General features: G+C 37.9%; 1 protein-coding gene across 2 annotated transcripts in view; it reads left to right on the forward strand.

Moving 5' to 3' along the window:
- LOC594232 (E3 ubiquitin-protein ligase listerin) overlaps positions 1-17,994 on the forward strand; it is a 59,122-nt gene that overhangs the window by 23,458 nt on the left and 17,670 nt on the right. Inside the window, exons 19-30 of one of the 2 annotated variants that reach the window (XM_030995302.1) lie at positions 2,148-2,290; positions 3,201-3,320; positions 4,114-4,262; positions 5,348-5,492; positions 6,252-6,399; positions 6,922-7,135; positions 7,866-8,106; positions 9,211-9,300; positions 9,843-10,029; positions 10,694-10,862; positions 11,456-11,591; positions 13,542-13,824. In XM_030995302.1, the coding sequence (XP_030851162.1) occupies positions 2,148-2,290; positions 3,201-3,320; positions 4,114-4,262; positions 5,348-5,492; positions 6,252-6,399; positions 6,922-7,135; positions 7,866-8,106; positions 9,211-9,300; positions 9,843-10,029; positions 10,694-10,862; positions 11,456-11,591; positions 13,542-13,824 (2,025 nt within the window). The remainder of the gene's footprint in view (positions 1-2,147; positions 2,291-3,200; positions 3,321-4,113; positions 4,263-5,347; positions 5,493-6,251; positions 6,400-6,921; positions 7,136-7,865; positions 8,107-9,210; positions 9,301-9,842; positions 10,030-10,693; positions 10,863-11,455; positions 11,592-13,541; positions 13,825-17,994) is intronic. The other variant, XM_030995303.1, reaches the window with a different exon arrangement.

Consider the following 17,994-nt stretch of genomic DNA (forward strand, 5'->3'; position numbering starts at 1 on the left):
GTCAATGGAACATGGTACCTTAAACATGTGTTGAACCTGTATTTCTCCTTTAGCTGGCAGCTGGTACGGCAGTCATTGCGTCATACTGTACTTTTCAAGCACCTCTTCCATTTGCCTTGTATTCAAATGATATTTTTCTTGGTTGTTGATGAATTATCTGTTTATGAAAACTGTCTTCCCAAGTGGCCTTCCTAACCTCATTAACCTGAGTGTACCTCTCATTCAGCTGGCAGCTGGTACGGCATTCATTACGTCATACTGTACATTTCAAAAACTTCACCCATTTGCCTTGTTATTCAAATGTAATTTTTCTTGGTTGTTGATAAATTATCCGTTTATGAAAACTTTCTTCCTTTGTGGCCTTCCTAACCTATTAAGTGTGTATCTCTCCTTTAGCTGGCAGCTGGTACGACATAACCTGGCCTTCCTAACCTGTTAAAGCCTAAGTCCACTCCAAAAATAATTTGCTCTAAATAGTTTAGCAGAAGAACAGAGCAAAAATAATTGAGTGAAATCGGATAACTAATAAGGAAGTTATGAATTTCTGAAAAAGTATGGAACTAAGAAAATCACTACACAAATTGTCAATTGGGTTATCAGTTTGTAACGTCATTGCCTCACTATTTATCAATTGCTCTATACAGTTTAATCCCCAAAAACTTGATGTACCCATGGCTTTGACCAGATTATTTGATTTGTATCATATTGCGTGCATGATATTTCATAAAATCTTTTATGAACTTTGAAGAATTATTTTTTTCTGAATATTGTTCATTGATTTTTCTATAAATATTTTATCAAAATTCAAATTAATGATTTAACTGAAAAAAATTACTCGATATTAGTGCATCCACACAAAAAGATATTACTATCAATATAACTTGGAAGCTGGTGTGAGGAAATAAGATTTTTAGGGGAAAATTGTAAATTCATATTATCAATATAAAGAAAACGATTAGTGGATAGTGAGGCAATGACGTCACAGTCTCAAGAGTGAGTTGCCAATTTGTCTAGTGAGTTTTAACCCTACGTTAACTGGGGGGGGGGGGGGGTCAATTTGACCCCCCCTGTAGACATTTTGCGACTTCTCCAAAACCGCAGCTGATATAAAATTTTCCTTTTATGACTTTTTTCTTTCGAGTCTTACGCATCTGTTAAAACAATTTTTTTGAAAAACGGACGTAAAGTTACAAAGTCACGTGATTTTTTATCTTTGCATGTCAGCCCAAAAATAGCTCATTTTTGTGATTTGTGTACAAAACATATGGAAATGTCATGTTTCCTAAAAAGAGATAAAACATTGGCTATTTAGTCTTGTTTAAAGTTTAGGTGTTTGATTGGGGTCAAAATAGTTGAATTGTAGTTATAAATGAAATAAAACAATGAAAACGATAAAATACATAAGAAATTATCAAAACATTAGATAATATAAGGAATAACCTGGCTCTTTCAAGTTTTTGTGTTGTATACCGGAGTGTTGGCTCAGTCAGTAGAGCGTCCGCCTCACAACCGGGAGGTCGTGGGTTCGATCCCCGGCCGCGTCATACCAAAAGACGTTAAAAGATGGGAGTTGCTGCTACCTTGTTTGGCGCTCAACAATTAGGGATAGAGCAACGTCGATCTGGCGCTGCTCAGTGGCTGCCGGGCTCACGATCAATTGGGCAAAAAGAATTTTCATTTCGGTTTAATAAAATTTGGAGTGGACTAAAAGATTATTATTATTATTATATATATATATTTTTATTATTCCAAATGGTCTAACTAATATATGTAGTGAAAAAAAATGCTTAATTATGAATAATGTAAACTTTATGACCTTATTTGCATAATCTACCATAAATATGCAAATGAGTGAATTTTCAAAAAAAATTGAAATTACCATAGTATTCAATACACTTCACTTGACATGTATGCAAATTTTCGCAGCGTTCGGCCGAGATCTTGGTGGGGGGGGGGGTCAAATTGACCCCCCCCCCCCAGTAAAAACCTGGTCTGAAATAGCCCTGTTAAAATAGGGTTAAAGTTTTCATGTCATTTGCTTTGTTATTCAAATGTTATTTTTCTTGGTTGTTGATAAATTATCTGTTTATGAAAACTCTACCCAAGTGGCCTTCCTAACCTCTTTAACCTTTGTATCGCTCCTTTAGCTGGCAGCTGGTACGGCAGTCATTACCTCACCACCTGACTACTGTCTACAGTTTCCACAGACCTTCAGTCAGGCAACAGAGGACATATGGGGTCACCTGACACCTCCTTTATGGCAGGAGCTGTTTGGCATTGTATTTGATAGGTGAGTAGGCCGTAGGATGAAATATGACAATGTCGTGTTATATCCCTGTTGTGAGCCAGAAGCGCATTAATGGGAAATCCAACCCAAATAGGCAACTACTCCAAATGAAAGCAGAAAAATTTGAAGCAAACTGCTGAAAGTTTCAATTAAATCTGATTAAATTTAACCTGAGTGTACCTCTCCTTTAGCTGGCAGCTGGTACGATAGAGATTTCAGACAGTACCTTTTAAACGGATTGGGTATCTTTGTCTCAGATTCCTGGATTTAGCTCATGCTGCAATCATAATTATAAACCCTTTGGCCCGAATTCACAAAGCAAGGTTTGAGCTCAAACCACCTTTTGTTTCGCCAAACCTCCCTTTGTTATTTACAAACCAGGTTTGTAAATAACAAAAGGAGGTTTGGCGAAACAAAAGGAGGTTTGAGCTCAAACCTTGGTCTGAGCTCAAACCTTGCTTTGTGAATTCGGGCCTATAGGTCAGTCAGGAATCCCATGACTTTCACAAGCCGATCGCCTGTCTGATTATCAAGATATTTATGATTGGACGGTTTTTATAACACTACAATCTATTGGGGACAATGAGTATGGTAAAATCGGTCACTCAAAGATTTTTACTCTTTTGAGGCACTTCATGATCATTTTGAAGTGCAATTTTTTTAGAAATTCAATATTACACCATATCACAGACAGTGATAACACATAGGGGCCATGCATCTAAGATTTGTAAAACTGGAAACATCATTAAAAAATGCCTTAAACTCTGTGTAAAAGTATTTGGTTTAACCCATTGCTTACTGGAACCTGGTGGACCCTGTGTTAAGCCTATGAGAATTAGATAATTCAGTAGTCAAAGGGTTAATGCCCTTCTAGTTCTCATCCAACAATATCTTGTATTCTTTGTTTCACCAGGTCTCTGAAGTCGGGTGGCCTGTGGTCTTATGTTCTCGACCGTTTCATCGATATCAACTTCAAACACAATGACGAGAAGGCAAGGATTAATATATGGCAGCCCATGGACTCGCCCAATGAGTAGGTTTATCTTTGTCATTTCTTTTTTCCTATTTAGACTTCACTGTCAGACATTATTGAGTGACTCACTGGTTGTTGTTTTTTCTTTGGTAATAACATGCATAAAATGAGCTGTAAAGGGTACAACATACCTGCCAACAGTTACAAATAATCCAGAATATTCTGTTTTTCTGGATTTCTAGGAACTTGTTATATCATGTGCCGCGATATGAGAGTTCATGTATTGTGTGCGTTGAATGGCTGCATGATCGAGCAGCGAATTTGTATTCGCTTTTTGGTACAGATTTACCTCGTATTGCCAGTTACACTGCTGCTGCAAGTGCGATTTTTTTATTACTTACTGACTTGGTAGCACTTAAGTCGATTGGACAACTAATTGTCATTATTTTCCCACTTAAAGACATTTTCAAGCCCCCCATTTTTTAGGGAAGTTCTGAATTAGTATTATCTTTCAAATGCTGTTGGAATTTAACATTTTCATTGTTTTGGCCTGCAAAATAGAGAAACAAATCAGTGGGAAGTTATGAATTTTTCAAAATGTAAATGATCTGATGCAATTTGCAACTCTCTGACATACTTTCAAACACCTCTCCCATTTGCCTTTATTGGTTGTTGATATAGGAAATAACCTCATTATAATACAGATTGTCCTTAAATGTTCAGTGCTCTGCCCCTCTCATTTGTCTGCATTTTGTTAAAGCCAACTTATTATCTGGGCGGACTGCCCCTTTAAACCCCGTTCTTTTCAGTAATTTTTATGTCAAAATGTTATTTTCCTCATGTCCATTCACAGGCCATGGCTTGAGATCTGCAGTGTGGAGATGCTACAGACTGTTGAAAGACTGGTGCCACATTTCAGTGACAGACAGTGCCAGGACCTTGCTGGATGCCATGCTGGTATGCTGGTGTCGTGTGAAGGAGATTGGATCACCAGTCTGTGTGGTGAGCATTCAACACTCACTGCCAATCCCTCTGATTTTAGTGATTTCAACCCTTTGAATGCTGAACTATTTCATTCCCATTAGGTTAAACACAGGAAATGTCTGGGGAGTGTTTCACAAAGACTAAGATCGACTTTAAGTCAGACTTAATTACGGCAGGCCGTTCATGCCACTCTTTGCTCTCACCATTATGATCTCTAGCTATTTTATCTTTCAATAATTAATTATAAAAAAATGTAAATTCTATAGATTTGTGACCATGATGTGTATGTCCCTTGAGAGACCAATGCCAGTAAATGGTGAGAGAAACAGTGGCATGAGTGGCCTGCCATAGTTAAGTCCAACTTAGGGTCAATCTTAGTCTTTGTGAAACACTCCCCTGGTTCCCTTTAATAGGCAATGGATTGAATAATGACACTTTAAAAACGTTAAAACGTTGTCCTAAAACTTATGCAAACTTCATTTGAAGCGCATGCATATGAGCTGAATTTAGATTGACTCTCCTTTTTCATCAGCGAGGTATCTAAAAAAAACTCCATGAAATCTACGACTCTATTAATACTAAATAGAATGAAATAGAGCTGCATAAAAAATGATACAATCCACCTTACTTTATAGGAATTAAGTGAATTGAGTGTGCTGAATGTTGAAAGATCTAAGATTAATCATTCATTCATTCATTCATTCAATCAATCAATCAATTAATCATTCAATCAATAAATCAATCATGCATTCAATGAATCAATCAATCATGCATTCAAGCTACCAATCATGCATTCAATCATTCAATCATACATTCAATCAATCAATCATGCATTCAAGCTATCAATCATGCATTCAATCATTCAATCATACATTCAATCAATCAATCATGCATTCAAGCTATCAATCATGCATTCAATCATTCAATCATACATTCAATCATTCAATCATACATTCAATCAATCAATCATGCATTCAAGCTATCAATCATGCATTCAATCATTCAATCATACATTCAATCAATCAATCATGCATTCAATCAATCATTCATCCAATTATTTATTTGTTTATTTACTGGTATCTTGTCGTTGTTTGTTCAATCAGGAGGACTCACTAACCTGACAGTGCTAGTCAGGTGTATCACCATGAATCGTCCTGGTCCTGGTGCCCTGCCTGACCTAGCCTTGAGTACCCTGAGACAGCTGCAACACTGGAGAGAGAAATCCAACTCGGTCTTCCTTTTCAGTGGGTGAGTCAAGACAGTGGATTCACAATCCACAACGCCATCTTGAGACACCAGTGTTTAGTTATTTTCATGTGATGCATTATGGCAAAAAGTTAACAAAAATATTAGCTTTGGCATATTAAATTGACCCCCCCCCCCCCATCAACAACAATATGGTTATTTGTGTCCAAAATCAGGCCAAAATTTTCAGTCAGAATCAATTGATGTGTGGGTTTTGACGTCCATATTCAATATGAAATGAGAGCTGGTATCAAGATTTTTTGTTATTCTGCAATTTACATGTTTCATTCTAATTAAAAACTTATCTATAAGTTTGAATGACAGAAGTTTTTGATCCCCTTGACTTCTCTCAACACTGTGCAATATCTTTCTTCTATAAAAAGCCAGAGAAGACAAGGGCCCGAATTCACAAAGCAAGGTTTGAGCTCAAACCTTCTTTTGTTCCACCAAACCTCCTTTTGTTATTTACAAACCAGGTTTGTAAATAACAAAAGGAGGTTTGGCGAAACAAAAGGAGGTTTGAGCTCAAACCTTGGTCTATGCTCAAACCTTGCTTTGTGAATTGGGGCCAAGGAGTCTTCAATAAAGTTTGAATTTCATCATTGATTTTTGTACTGTAGATTTGGAGTTAGATTTGCAATAGCAAGAGAATTGTGAATGAAATAATATATAATTCAAAATTATGCAATACCGGGTGCGTTTATTTAAATTTTTGGAAAAGATATGTTTTGGATGAATACGACTTGATATGTTTGTGCACAGGGAAGAGTTGGAAGGGGCCTCCTCAGAACAACTCTGTCTCAACATCAAGATGGTGCAGCTAGTGACATGTGTTGTTGAGAAGATCCCTGAAGAGTTGGAGTCACATGACTGGGATTTCATCCTGTGTTCTCTGGTTTCATGGGTTCAGGTCAGTGTACATGTACTTTCTCCTTTATCATACAAGACATGTAAGAGATGTTAAAGTTAAAAATTTTCTGGTAATATATTCCAAAACTATTTTTCATAACCTGAAAAGAGCACTACCCAAAAAACTTTGTATCTACCGGAACATGTAGCTGTCCTGAGGATAATTATATTATTGACGTATATCCAAACTCCTTAGGTGATTACCAATAGCAAGAGTGCAAGACCATGTGTGTTGCTCTTTTTGTTCTGACAACAATGGCTCTAGGCTTCATTAGTTTGGGTTATTTGTGTACACAACACCTGCAAGGGTGGTATGTGACTATGTCACAACCGTCTGACTAGATTGCCAATAAATTTGCATAGATTTAGTATCCAGACTTGAATATCCAACATTCATAATTTTCTTATTATTTGTCTGATTTATTTCAAACTTTCACTATTCTGTTGCTCTCAGACAAATGAAATTTATAAAATTGGATTCTTTAAAAACTGAATTAATTCTTGTTTCCTTTCCCTTTCCTAGGCATGTAGTGATAACATGGCCAGCATAAAATCGTCGTCCATTCTTGCTTCGACCCTTTGTGCCGCGACCTCTGACCTCTTGTCCAGCACGTCTAGACTCTTTGGACAGTCCGAGAGATCGGTCAAGCTGCCTTCTAGTCTATTGACGGAGTGGAACGAGTTCTTCAGTGATGGAGCGTACAGTGTCTTCCTGCCTGCCTTTATGCGGTTCATAGGTTAGTTTTTATGTTGTGTAGTGGTCCGGTGGATAAGTCTTCGGACTGCCAATCACAAGGTGCGGGCTCGAATCCCTGCTGCAACACAAATATCCTTGGGCAAGAGATTAATTTCCAGTCTTCCCACTCCACCCAGGTGTGGTAAATGGATACCCGGCAAGACCTAACTCCTTGAAGTGCTTGAGAACTGTAATGACAGCCATGCCAAAGCTGGTGTAAAAATTATTGAGTGCCGGGAGTGGCAATGTGCCGGGAGTGGCCAGACTTTAGCGTTATACAAGACTCCGCTATTATTATTATCATTATAACTACATGTACTTCTTTTTCATTATTGACACAGTAACCCAACGTATTTTTTATGATTACATCAGCGTAATAGGCTTCACTTTTTTCTTCATTTTAACACATAGATATAGTAAGTACACATACATGTAGGACATTTGTTGCATTAGCTTGTGCACACCTGTTAAATATGATGACTGGGTATAATTCTTCTGTATGACGTACAGAGTGTGCTTTCTAAGTGAAGCATTATAATTGAATCCAGTGACCAGTCACCTTGATTATAATACATTGTAAAGAGATTTGACTAGTTTCTTGTAACTGGAAAAGCACTACATGTACATGACAAATTACTATAACTATCACTATGTTCAAATGATTTAAGCTTATGCCTCTCTTGCACTAAAAGTAGACATACATGTAAGATTGACACTTGTTACTTTTCCAGAGGAAGAGAGCTTGTGGAGTGCAGCTGGGGTAGACCTGACACCCCTCCTCTATGCCCTGTGCGAGGCCGCGGCTTACACCCCCACCGAGCAGCTGAAGGGGCATTGCCTCCCTCCCAAACTCCAACCGGGGAGCACCAGGCACGTCCCCGACCCCCTTCACAGTCTTCTCAACCACCTGGTGGCTCTCCTCACCAAACCCTACAGGCCGGTCCAGACGGCTGCATTCAACATGCTACAGAGGTAGGCAAGGCAAAACCCTGGCTTTCGGAGAATGGAAAAACAAAACCAGGGGGGTGTTTCACAAAGACTAAGATTGACTTTAAGTTGGACTTAACTATGGCAGGCAGTTCATGCCACTGTTTGCTCCTACCATTGGCTGGCATTTGTCTGTCAAGGGATGTACAAATCGTGGTCACAAATCTACAGAATTTACCTTTTTTGATAGTTCATTATTGAAGTAAAAAATATTATCTAAAGATCATAATTGAAAGACCAATGGTGAGATCAACCAGTGGCATGAACGGCCTGCCATAGTTAAGTCCAACTCAAAGTCGATCTCAGTCTTTGTGAAACACCCCCCAGTCCAAATTGCTGACAGCAAGATGCATGTGAACAAAATTGTCACCCCTTACAAAAAGAAAAATGAACAGTGATAGATAATCAAATTTCTCTTTTGAGCTCTCCGGGGACCCATTTTACAAAGCCTTTTTTCAATGACAAATGACAAAAATCAGTGACAACTCTGCTGATAACCAATCAGAAGCAAGGATATAGCCTATAACAAAGCTGTCATTTGTCATTGATGACAGGTTTTTTGAAACGCCCCCCAGGACATGTCATCTCAGCTGAAATGTTCTATCAACATGCATTGCACAGCATATTATGATGGATTCATGCACAATTTGAGAAAAGAATCCATTACTTAAATGTAATATCATTTTTGTCACTAGGAAAGGATAACATTAATCAGATTTAACATTGTACTCGCAAATACATTTAAAATGATATTTGAAATGATTGTACTACATGTACATATAAGTTGTGAAAGTGGCCCCGTCTTTGATTCAAGTTTTTGTGGTATGACATTAATTGTCTGTACTTTGGTTAATATTGACATCCTTCAACCAGTCACTGCAGGGTCTAGTGGTGCACACCCGTCCTGGCTTGTCCTCGCCGGTTTGAAACTGCCACCAGTTCCCCTAGAGAGTGCCGTTAGTAACTTGCAAGAGCCACCGGTACTTAACCAACTTTGCAGGCAGCCTTCATGAAAGTGAAGGCGGTCATTGTCCCTACATAGCTTCTACTACTACTACTAGATTTGTGTTTGTTTTTTATCTCTTTAAGGGTGATGCCAGAGTTTGCAAGGTACGATGAAGAATATCTTCAGGTGAAGAATAAAACACAAGCAGATGATGAAGATGAAGCACCAAGCATGTGAGTAGAACTGAAGTACTGATGATATCGTTAGTAAGTTAAGCACTACAGCTATCACTTCTATTATCTCCACCACCATCACCACTACCTGACTACTACAGCCATCACAACCATTAACACTATCAGTACTACCATCACCATCAACACCATCATCACCACTACCATCACCATCATCACCACCATCACTACTACCATCCCCACCATCACCACCATCACTACTACCATCCCCACCATCACCACCATCACTACTACCATCACCATCAACACCATCATCACCACTACCATCACCATCATCACCACCATCACTACTACCATCACCATCATCACCACCATCACTACTACCATCCCCACCATCACCACCATCACTACTACTATCACCATCAGCACCTTCAGCACCACTAACGCCACCATCACTTACTTTTTTATGCTTCATATATTGATACATGTACATGTACTTCAGTCCCATCTATAGCTTAATCTAGTGATACTTTCATTTAATCATCTCTTATTTCTCTCTTTCGTTTGAAAATGTGATCCATCAGCTTGCCTCCAACTGGTCTTCAGAAGCTGCTAGACTCCTCCACAGCCTTTATGGAAGCTCTTCTGCATGACATACCTGTAGGCGAATGCACCGTTGTAGAGACTGGTAGCGAAGCCTACATGCAGACATGCTCATACCTTCTGGCGTGGAGGCTTTACTTGACAATTTTCAGAGCTGCCAGCATGGAGGTACATGAATATATAGAATTTAGTTCTAATGTCGCATTATACAGGATAAAATTTTGTCCAAAACAAGTTTTACTCTGTATCAAGGGGTTCTATGTCGCTATACTCTATTCAAAATATGAGCTTCAAATATGACTTTTACAAAGAGATATTGTAGTTTAAATACAGTCTCAGTAAACATACATGTATAAGACCACTTGTTAAGTTAACTAGTCAACGCACCAAATGCGCCCAATTATAACGGTGCTCACACGGAACCCAAGGCTGGTGTTTTTTTGTTATCCTTTATTTATTTCATAGTCCTTAACTGTTACCCGAAAGAATGCAAAGTAAATTATTTTATCTTTGTCAAGTGCTTCATACACTTGAAGCTTCCAATTAATCTGAATAATAATATAAGTTATATTTAAAATTCAAAATAAAAAACTTAACCTTGGAATTTATGGGTTATTGGTTAAGGAGTGTAAGGAAATTGGTAGATTTGGAACCCATTAGTTTCTGTACATTCATATTATTCTTTTCAGAAGAAAAAAATTTTGTGTGGAAAAGTGTCGCTTAACTAGAACACCAGGTTTGCCAATTTGTAAATGGAAAGCTGTACAGTATAAGTGTAAAATGTTTCTTTCTGCCTGGTTAAATGATAAACATTTACCTCTGCTTCTTTCAGGTCAGAGCGCAGTATTCATCCTACCTCAAACAGACAAAGGGAATCCATTCCTTATTAGAGAGCCTCTTCTGCCTCATGCCTGAAGATCCGACCTTAGAGAGGTCAGCGACCCCCAGCAAGGGGTCACAGGTCACCATGTTCAGCAAGCATCCAGACTTGAGCCCTAAAGGTATACAGTTAGTCGTGATTTAATAATAATGATCTGCCGTTCTTATGTAGTGCATGCCACATTATGATCTGACGTCTCTATGCACTAGCTTTCATAGGAGTTGGGATGATATTAATAAATAATAATAATAATGCTTTTATACAGCTCTTTTTACCCAGAATTTAGCTCTGGCAACCTTAGCACTCAGTGCATTCAAGAAATGAATCCTACCAGGTATCCTACCAGGCTTGTTTACAACCTTGGGGCTACTGAAGGGAAGCAACGTCTCCTGAAGATGGGCGGAGTCAACCATACAGGAGATGAAGATGATGATAATGCTTTAGGATGAATATATGCTGATTATAAATCTTTTTTTTTTTAAAGCCCCAACGCTCTAGTCTGTTCAGGAGAGATTAGACTTCCCTGCATGGTCACTGGCAGGTGGTTATTTCATCAAATAAGCTCTCAATTAACATAAGAAAAAGAGGATCGTGGGGGACCAATGATCACAGATTAGGCATTGTTTTTTTATACAGAGAGCGCAAGCTATAAGTAGTGCAGTGGGGCTTTAAGTTTCCTTTTGTCCAAAGTATTTCTATTTTGTTCCTTGACAGCAGCATCCCATGTGGAGGTCAACGAGGTGCAGCATCTGGCCTGCTCGGTCTATTTCAGCATCCTCCAAGATGTACCAGCCATCGCTAGACAGTGGTGGACGTTACAGGACAGGAGAATAGCGCCATATGTGGACAGGTACGAATCACTTTGAAGATTTTCAGTATGTACATCTAAAAACATCATGTTTATACACTAGGTATGGGATTAGTTAGAAGACTTCATTTCTGATTCATAACAAGTTTTTTTTTTTATTGTTTAAAGATATGGACCTGATTTTTTACATATTCTCCCCAGGGGAATGGAAAATGCGCACATTGTGCTGCAGGTAAGCCTGATTCCGATGACCGGGGTGATAATTTGTGCTGCGCCTAGAAATAAAGTATTAGGCGCATTATAAATGTGAGCTATTATTATTATTATTATTATTGCAATGACGAACCTTCGTCATTGCCTTGTTTTCGTTCACATTCTTCTTATTAATATTCTTACTTCTTCTTCCTCTTCTTCTTGTCGTCCGGAATCCCATTCGTTTTGCACGTAGTGCTTGTTATTCCTAGTTAGGTACTTTCCTCAAGTCCTTTTCCTTTCAAATTTCATAGGCATAGTCTCTAGCATCTCATCAAGGTCACCTATTTTTTCGATTTTCGAAATCACTCATGCATAACCGTCCAGGCGCCATTTTGTCCGTTTCTGGTCCATTTTAAGGCCTTTCTTTCTTCCTTCCTATCTCCACTATCCTAGATCCTACAACCTTCTAACAAATTCCTCTAGATAGTCTAAGAGATGTTCTTTCATCTGCGACGTATAACCTGACCTTCAAAATGCCATCTTCATACTCAATATTCAAATCTGAAACCGACTCCATCAAAAAAATCTCAAATTCTCGAAAATTTGACCCCTAAATAATCTAAAACTGCCATAACTTTCTCATATAAATTCCGTTTTGTATTTAAATTTAACAGTATCTTTATCTCATAATTGCACATAGCCATGCCAAATTTCACGCTCCAATGGCTTTGCACAACATAAATAGCGCCCTCTAAAGTTCTGGGAATTGGCTTTCTCTCTGTGGCCGTATCTCCATAATGGCTTGGCAAACCCGTACCCTTTTTTGGATTTAGATACTTGAAGATATGCCCTTTCCAGCCATATACAAAATTATATACCCTATCACTGACCAAATTTGAGAAAATTGCCCTCCAAATTCGCCATTTTCAAGAAAATTGAGTAATAACTTCAACTTGCTCTAAACCGGCGATCTTTATACCTACATCAATGAAACTTGGCAGACACATGTATCCATATACGTGACAACTGTCTGCTAAGTTTAGTAAATTGTAATGCCCTCTTTGCCAAGTTATCGCCAAAAATGATGAATTTACTATGCTTTGCGTAATAGCGCGTTTGATGCGTGCAGTACGTTTTTGCGCAGATGACAATGGTTTCAAACTGACCGCACTGAAGTGCCCTTTCGAATGATACCAAGTATGGTATATGTTCACGCAGAAAATTGTGAGTAAATCGCATTTGAACAAGGGTCACTATACGAATTCCGCCGAGTTTCCGCCCTATTATAACACGTTTCGGCCATGACGTCATTTTGTAAGACTGTTTAATTCGGTTGTGTTAGTATGGGCGGCCGTTCGTGCCAAAGCACGCGTCGCAACATGTTCATCATGCACCAAGTCCTATTGGTTTTGCATGCAGTGCTTGCGAGCCCTTTCTAGATCCCTTCCTCTACTCCAATTCCCTTCAAAATTCGTAGGCGTAGTCTCTAGCATTCCTTCAAGGTCACTAAATTCTTCGTTCTCCGGAAACCCTCATGCGTGACCGTCCAGGCACCATTTTTCCGTTTCGGGCCGTTTTGGTGACCTTTCTTTCGCCCTAACTATCTCCACTATCACAGAAGCTACAGACTTCTTACATATTGCTCTGGATAGTCCGAGAGTAGCTCCTTCGTTTGACTTGTAGAAACATGGCGTCATTGCACGCACATCGTTGTGACACGATTGCATTTCTAGTTCTAGTCAGTTTTTGTCACAAGACTTTGGTGTGACCGATGACCGTCATCTGTCCCCTCCCCAGGTTCACAACCAAATACATCAGCCCCCTGCTGTGCGCGGAGGAGATGCGCTCCGTCCAGGAGAACCCCAGCACGGCCGAGAACATGACGGTCAAGGCCCGTCTGTCCACCCGGGAGGTCATCGCTACCTACTCCATGCAAGAGCTCAACATTGAGATGATGATCACCCTCCCGGCCAACCATCCCTTGGGACCCATTGAGGTGGACAACCGACGCAAAGTAGCCGTAGGGACGTCGCAGTGGCGTCAGTGGACGCTGATGCTGACCACGTTCTTGACCCATCAGGTAAGTTTGACCGATTGATTTGATTCCATTGTGTATGCAACCAGGGCCCCGCTATACAAAGACTTATGATTGACCCAAATCAATCGCTAGTCCTCCAATCAATCGCAAGCTTGCAGTCTCCTATCTCTTATGTACATAGTTGCGATTGATATCAATTGCAAATAAGTTGCGATTAATATCGACTCTTTGTTAGACAGAGCCCATAGTGTACATGTATTTGTACTGTTGGTCCACCGATTACTACTTTTTTTTAATGTATAAACAAAACGAAACAAAACAATACAATAACACAGATACAAAACAAAACCACAACAACAAGTACATTGCAGTGCTACACATATACTTGTACACAGATGTGGAGATGTCTATGTGTAATTTGATTGAATCTTTCTTGGCTGAGATCCTAATGGAGCAGGGGTGGGGTTTGAATTGACTGCATACATCAAGAATTAGATCCTGGAAAATGCTCAGAAATAAATCAGAGTCATGTAAACCGAAAAAAAAAGTGAAAATGATTGAAATTCTGACAAGTGTCTGATTTATGGTCTGTTATGAAGTGATGTGTTATTGCTCTATAAGTGGCTCAAACTTGTAGCGCAATGTGTGCTGCACTTTTCAACTGTAAGAAAAAAAGCACTTTATCAAATACGGTAAACCTTATGGATTGGATTGGAATGCATGACACTTCTAATTATGAGAATATTCCTACCAGATGGAACACATTGGCAACGCGGTTATTGATGAGTTTGGGATGTTAGTCCTTCACTTTTCATCAAGCGTTAAATTGTTGTGGTATCATACTATACATTTCCCATCTTACCACAGGAAAAAGATTTATTAGGCCTTTCCCAGACTAGTGTTCATGAACATTGCATTTGCATAAAAAAAATACATGTACATCTTCTGTTTTGTTGAGGAAAAGCTTGCAAAATTTATCATGACAAAAAAATATATACCTTACATATATATATATATATATATATATATGTCTGTATAAGTAGCGAGGAAGTAATTTCCCATACCAAAAAAAATAGAGAAATAGATCAGTTAGTGTCCCTGCTGAATCTTGCATATTCTTCATTCTAAATTCCTCCATAGTTTTATCAACCCGTTTATCAGATTTTTTGCATTGAACTCGATTTTGAAGAGAAGGTAGAATTCTGATAAAACTGAACGATTAGTTTATGAGCTTTCTCACTCTTTGTATGTCAGTTTGGAAGACTATTTTAGCAGAATTTGTTGTGTGGCTTGCAGAAGGATGATAACACATGTGAATATCAGAAAGAAATTTGTGGTAATTTGGCTGTGATTTCACTTTCCCTGTTACATTTAGGTAACCATTTGTTTCCTCTTCTCCTTGCTTCTCAATTCCTTCTCTTCCTCTATTATTTCTAAGATAATTGTATTTATTATGTTGACTTTGTGAATTTCTAACTGTTATGGCCAAATAAATAATAATGATAATAATAATTGTTTTTGTTAAATGACAGGAATTTCTCTCTTTAGAGTCAACTAAAAAAGTAAAAATGGATAATAATAATAATAATAATACATATGATTTATAAGGCGCCAAATCCACTTGACAGTCAAATGCTCAAGGCGCAGCTTGTGCAAAGGATGAAATACATACATGATACATTATACAAAGTGCGATAGGAAAAGTAATTACCTACCGGTAATTTGAGGTAGTTTCATATCACATAACCACATTTTTTTCAAAGTTACAGGTATTACAATGTTATGACCTGCTGATAACATTAAGCTTTGTTTAAAGCCAGCCTTGAGCCCAGGCAGGGGAATCATATGTCGATTGTACATCCTGCAGTAGGTTGATTGTTTGGACCAGTACAAGCAAAAAACTCACAAAAACTTGCTGGCAATCAGCTGCAATAAAAACCACAACTCTCATTCGCACATTGTGACCTGTGTTAAGCACATGGTGTCGGATTTCCTTATCTTTCTATGCTCATTACTCATCCCCTATACATTTTCTATTAAAATCATTTGGCACATGTCATTTATTTGTAACCTTGAACATCCAGTTAAGTTCAATTCTGTGAAAATATATACATGTAGTCTATCATTACCAGAACTGAAGCTTATTATTCAGTTATGCAGTGGTAAACTGGTGTGTTTTTCATCATGACGTGAAGTGTAATACTCTTCCCATTTCTTGATCATATATAACACAGAGCTCTATGAATGTGCTTACGACTTTTGTTGTGCGGCCTAGTTGCCATTCATTTAAAAGGTAAAGACCAGTATTGGAAACGCCCCAATTTCAAAAGATGAAATGGAAGCTCTCATTACCAATCATGTGAAAGAATATGTTTTGACTAATACATGATGATAAAAAATTTGCTGGGAAACCGCCTGCTAATTCATATATTTGGTAAATTTGTTTCTCTCATGGTCTGTGAGAGATATAGGGTAGTCCCATATACATCTTTCTGTGTATAGTGCTTGTAACTTTACGAAGAATGGGCCAAATTTCTTATCATTTTGATGATTCCAGAACCTTGCAGATGCTAGATGCTAGATGATCAACCTTTTCTGATCGATTCCACAACGTTTCTTTCACAATGCAATCGCATGACCATAACTGGTCTTTACCTTTAATACATGTAAAGTACTGAACAAGCCTTTAGTGCACGTCTGCGTTTAGCAAAATGGCGCAACACGCTTTCATTCTACCAGCCACATGACCAATAGAGTACCGAAGCTGTGACGTCATAAAAATGTATTTTTAGAATTTAAAAAAAAAAATTCTTCATTTTCCGAAAGAGCATCAAAAATAATGTCCATATGTCGAAAACCAATTGAATATAATAAGTATTGGCTGAGATATGACCATCTGAATAAATGGGAAATCTTTTTATTCAGATGGTCATAACTCAGCCAATACTTATCATATTCAATTGGTTTTCGACATTTGGACATTATTTTTGATACTCTTTTCGGAAATGAAGAAAAAATGAGAAATTCTAAAAATAGATTTTTGACACTTCACCACTCTATTGCCTTCCCGGATTGCTATGTAGATGCCCCTCATATTCAAATTCATGTATGATTTTTTTTTTTTAAAGATGAAAAGTTTGGACCAGATGTTCATGCCACATGTGTGTGTAATCCAATACATTCAATTCTGGGTGCAGTTCAACAACCAACTTGTAATGGCCAAAATTAAACTGACTGAATCTTTGCGCAGCATAAAACGTACAACCATTCAGTACAATGGTCTGAAAATTAGACTATTATTTTATACTGGCTCTATAGCTCCTAAGTCGATTCGACAACTTATAGTCGCTATTTTCCCACTTAAAGACATTTTCAAGCCCCCTTTTTTGTAGGGAAGTTCTAAATTAATATTAACTTTCAAATGCCGTTGGAATTTAACCTTTTCATTTTTTGGCCTGCAAATGGGACATAGCACCTTTAATACCGAGTCACTTTAAGGCTTGTTCAGAACTTCAGATATGGGGTGGTAACAGCCGCAAAAACACAGCTGTGGTATGTTTACATGAACATGAATGGCAACTGTTATTACAGCAAAGGACTTGCACCTATATTGACTGAGCTCTCTGTTACATGATACAGATATGTGAAGAGTATTAAATACACTCTTTAAATCATTATAAAAACCGTCACAATTTTAGCCACATCATATCTTAACGAGCCTGCATCCTTTCAATTATGCCTTGTACTTCCTTTACATAATTATTGTTTAAACACATGTATGAATACCTCTGCATTTTACATTTGCCCATAATTCAGGGTGTGGGGAAACTTTTTGTATGTACATATGTAACTTTTTATTATTTTTCCATATATTCTCTTTTTATGTTTATTTGCTCAGGTTTATTTTAAATAATTTTGTTGTTGTTTTTTATTTTGTGTATAAGGTACATGTTCATGTGACATGTAAATCACTTAGTATCTTAGGCACTCAGTAAATGTTTATCATTATCATTATATATTTATTTATTATCATGATCATTACTATTATTATTATTATCATTACTATTATTATTGTTTTTATTATTATTATCATCATCATCATCATTGCTGTTGTTTTTGTTATTGTAGTACTGGTAGTAGTAGTAGTAGAAGTAGTTGTAGTGATAGTAGTAGTAGAAGTAGTAGTAGTAGCAGTAGTAGTGATAGTAGTGA

The sequence above is a fragment of the Strongylocentrotus purpuratus genome, unplaced genomic scaffold (genome assembly GCF_000002235.5).
Source record: "Strongylocentrotus purpuratus isolate Spur 01 unplaced genomic scaffold, Spur_5.0 spur5_scaffold_21, whole genome shotgun sequence".
In the NCBI taxonomy this organism is placed as follows: Eukaryota; Metazoa; Echinodermata; class Echinoidea; order Camarodonta; family Strongylocentrotidae; genus Strongylocentrotus; species Strongylocentrotus purpuratus.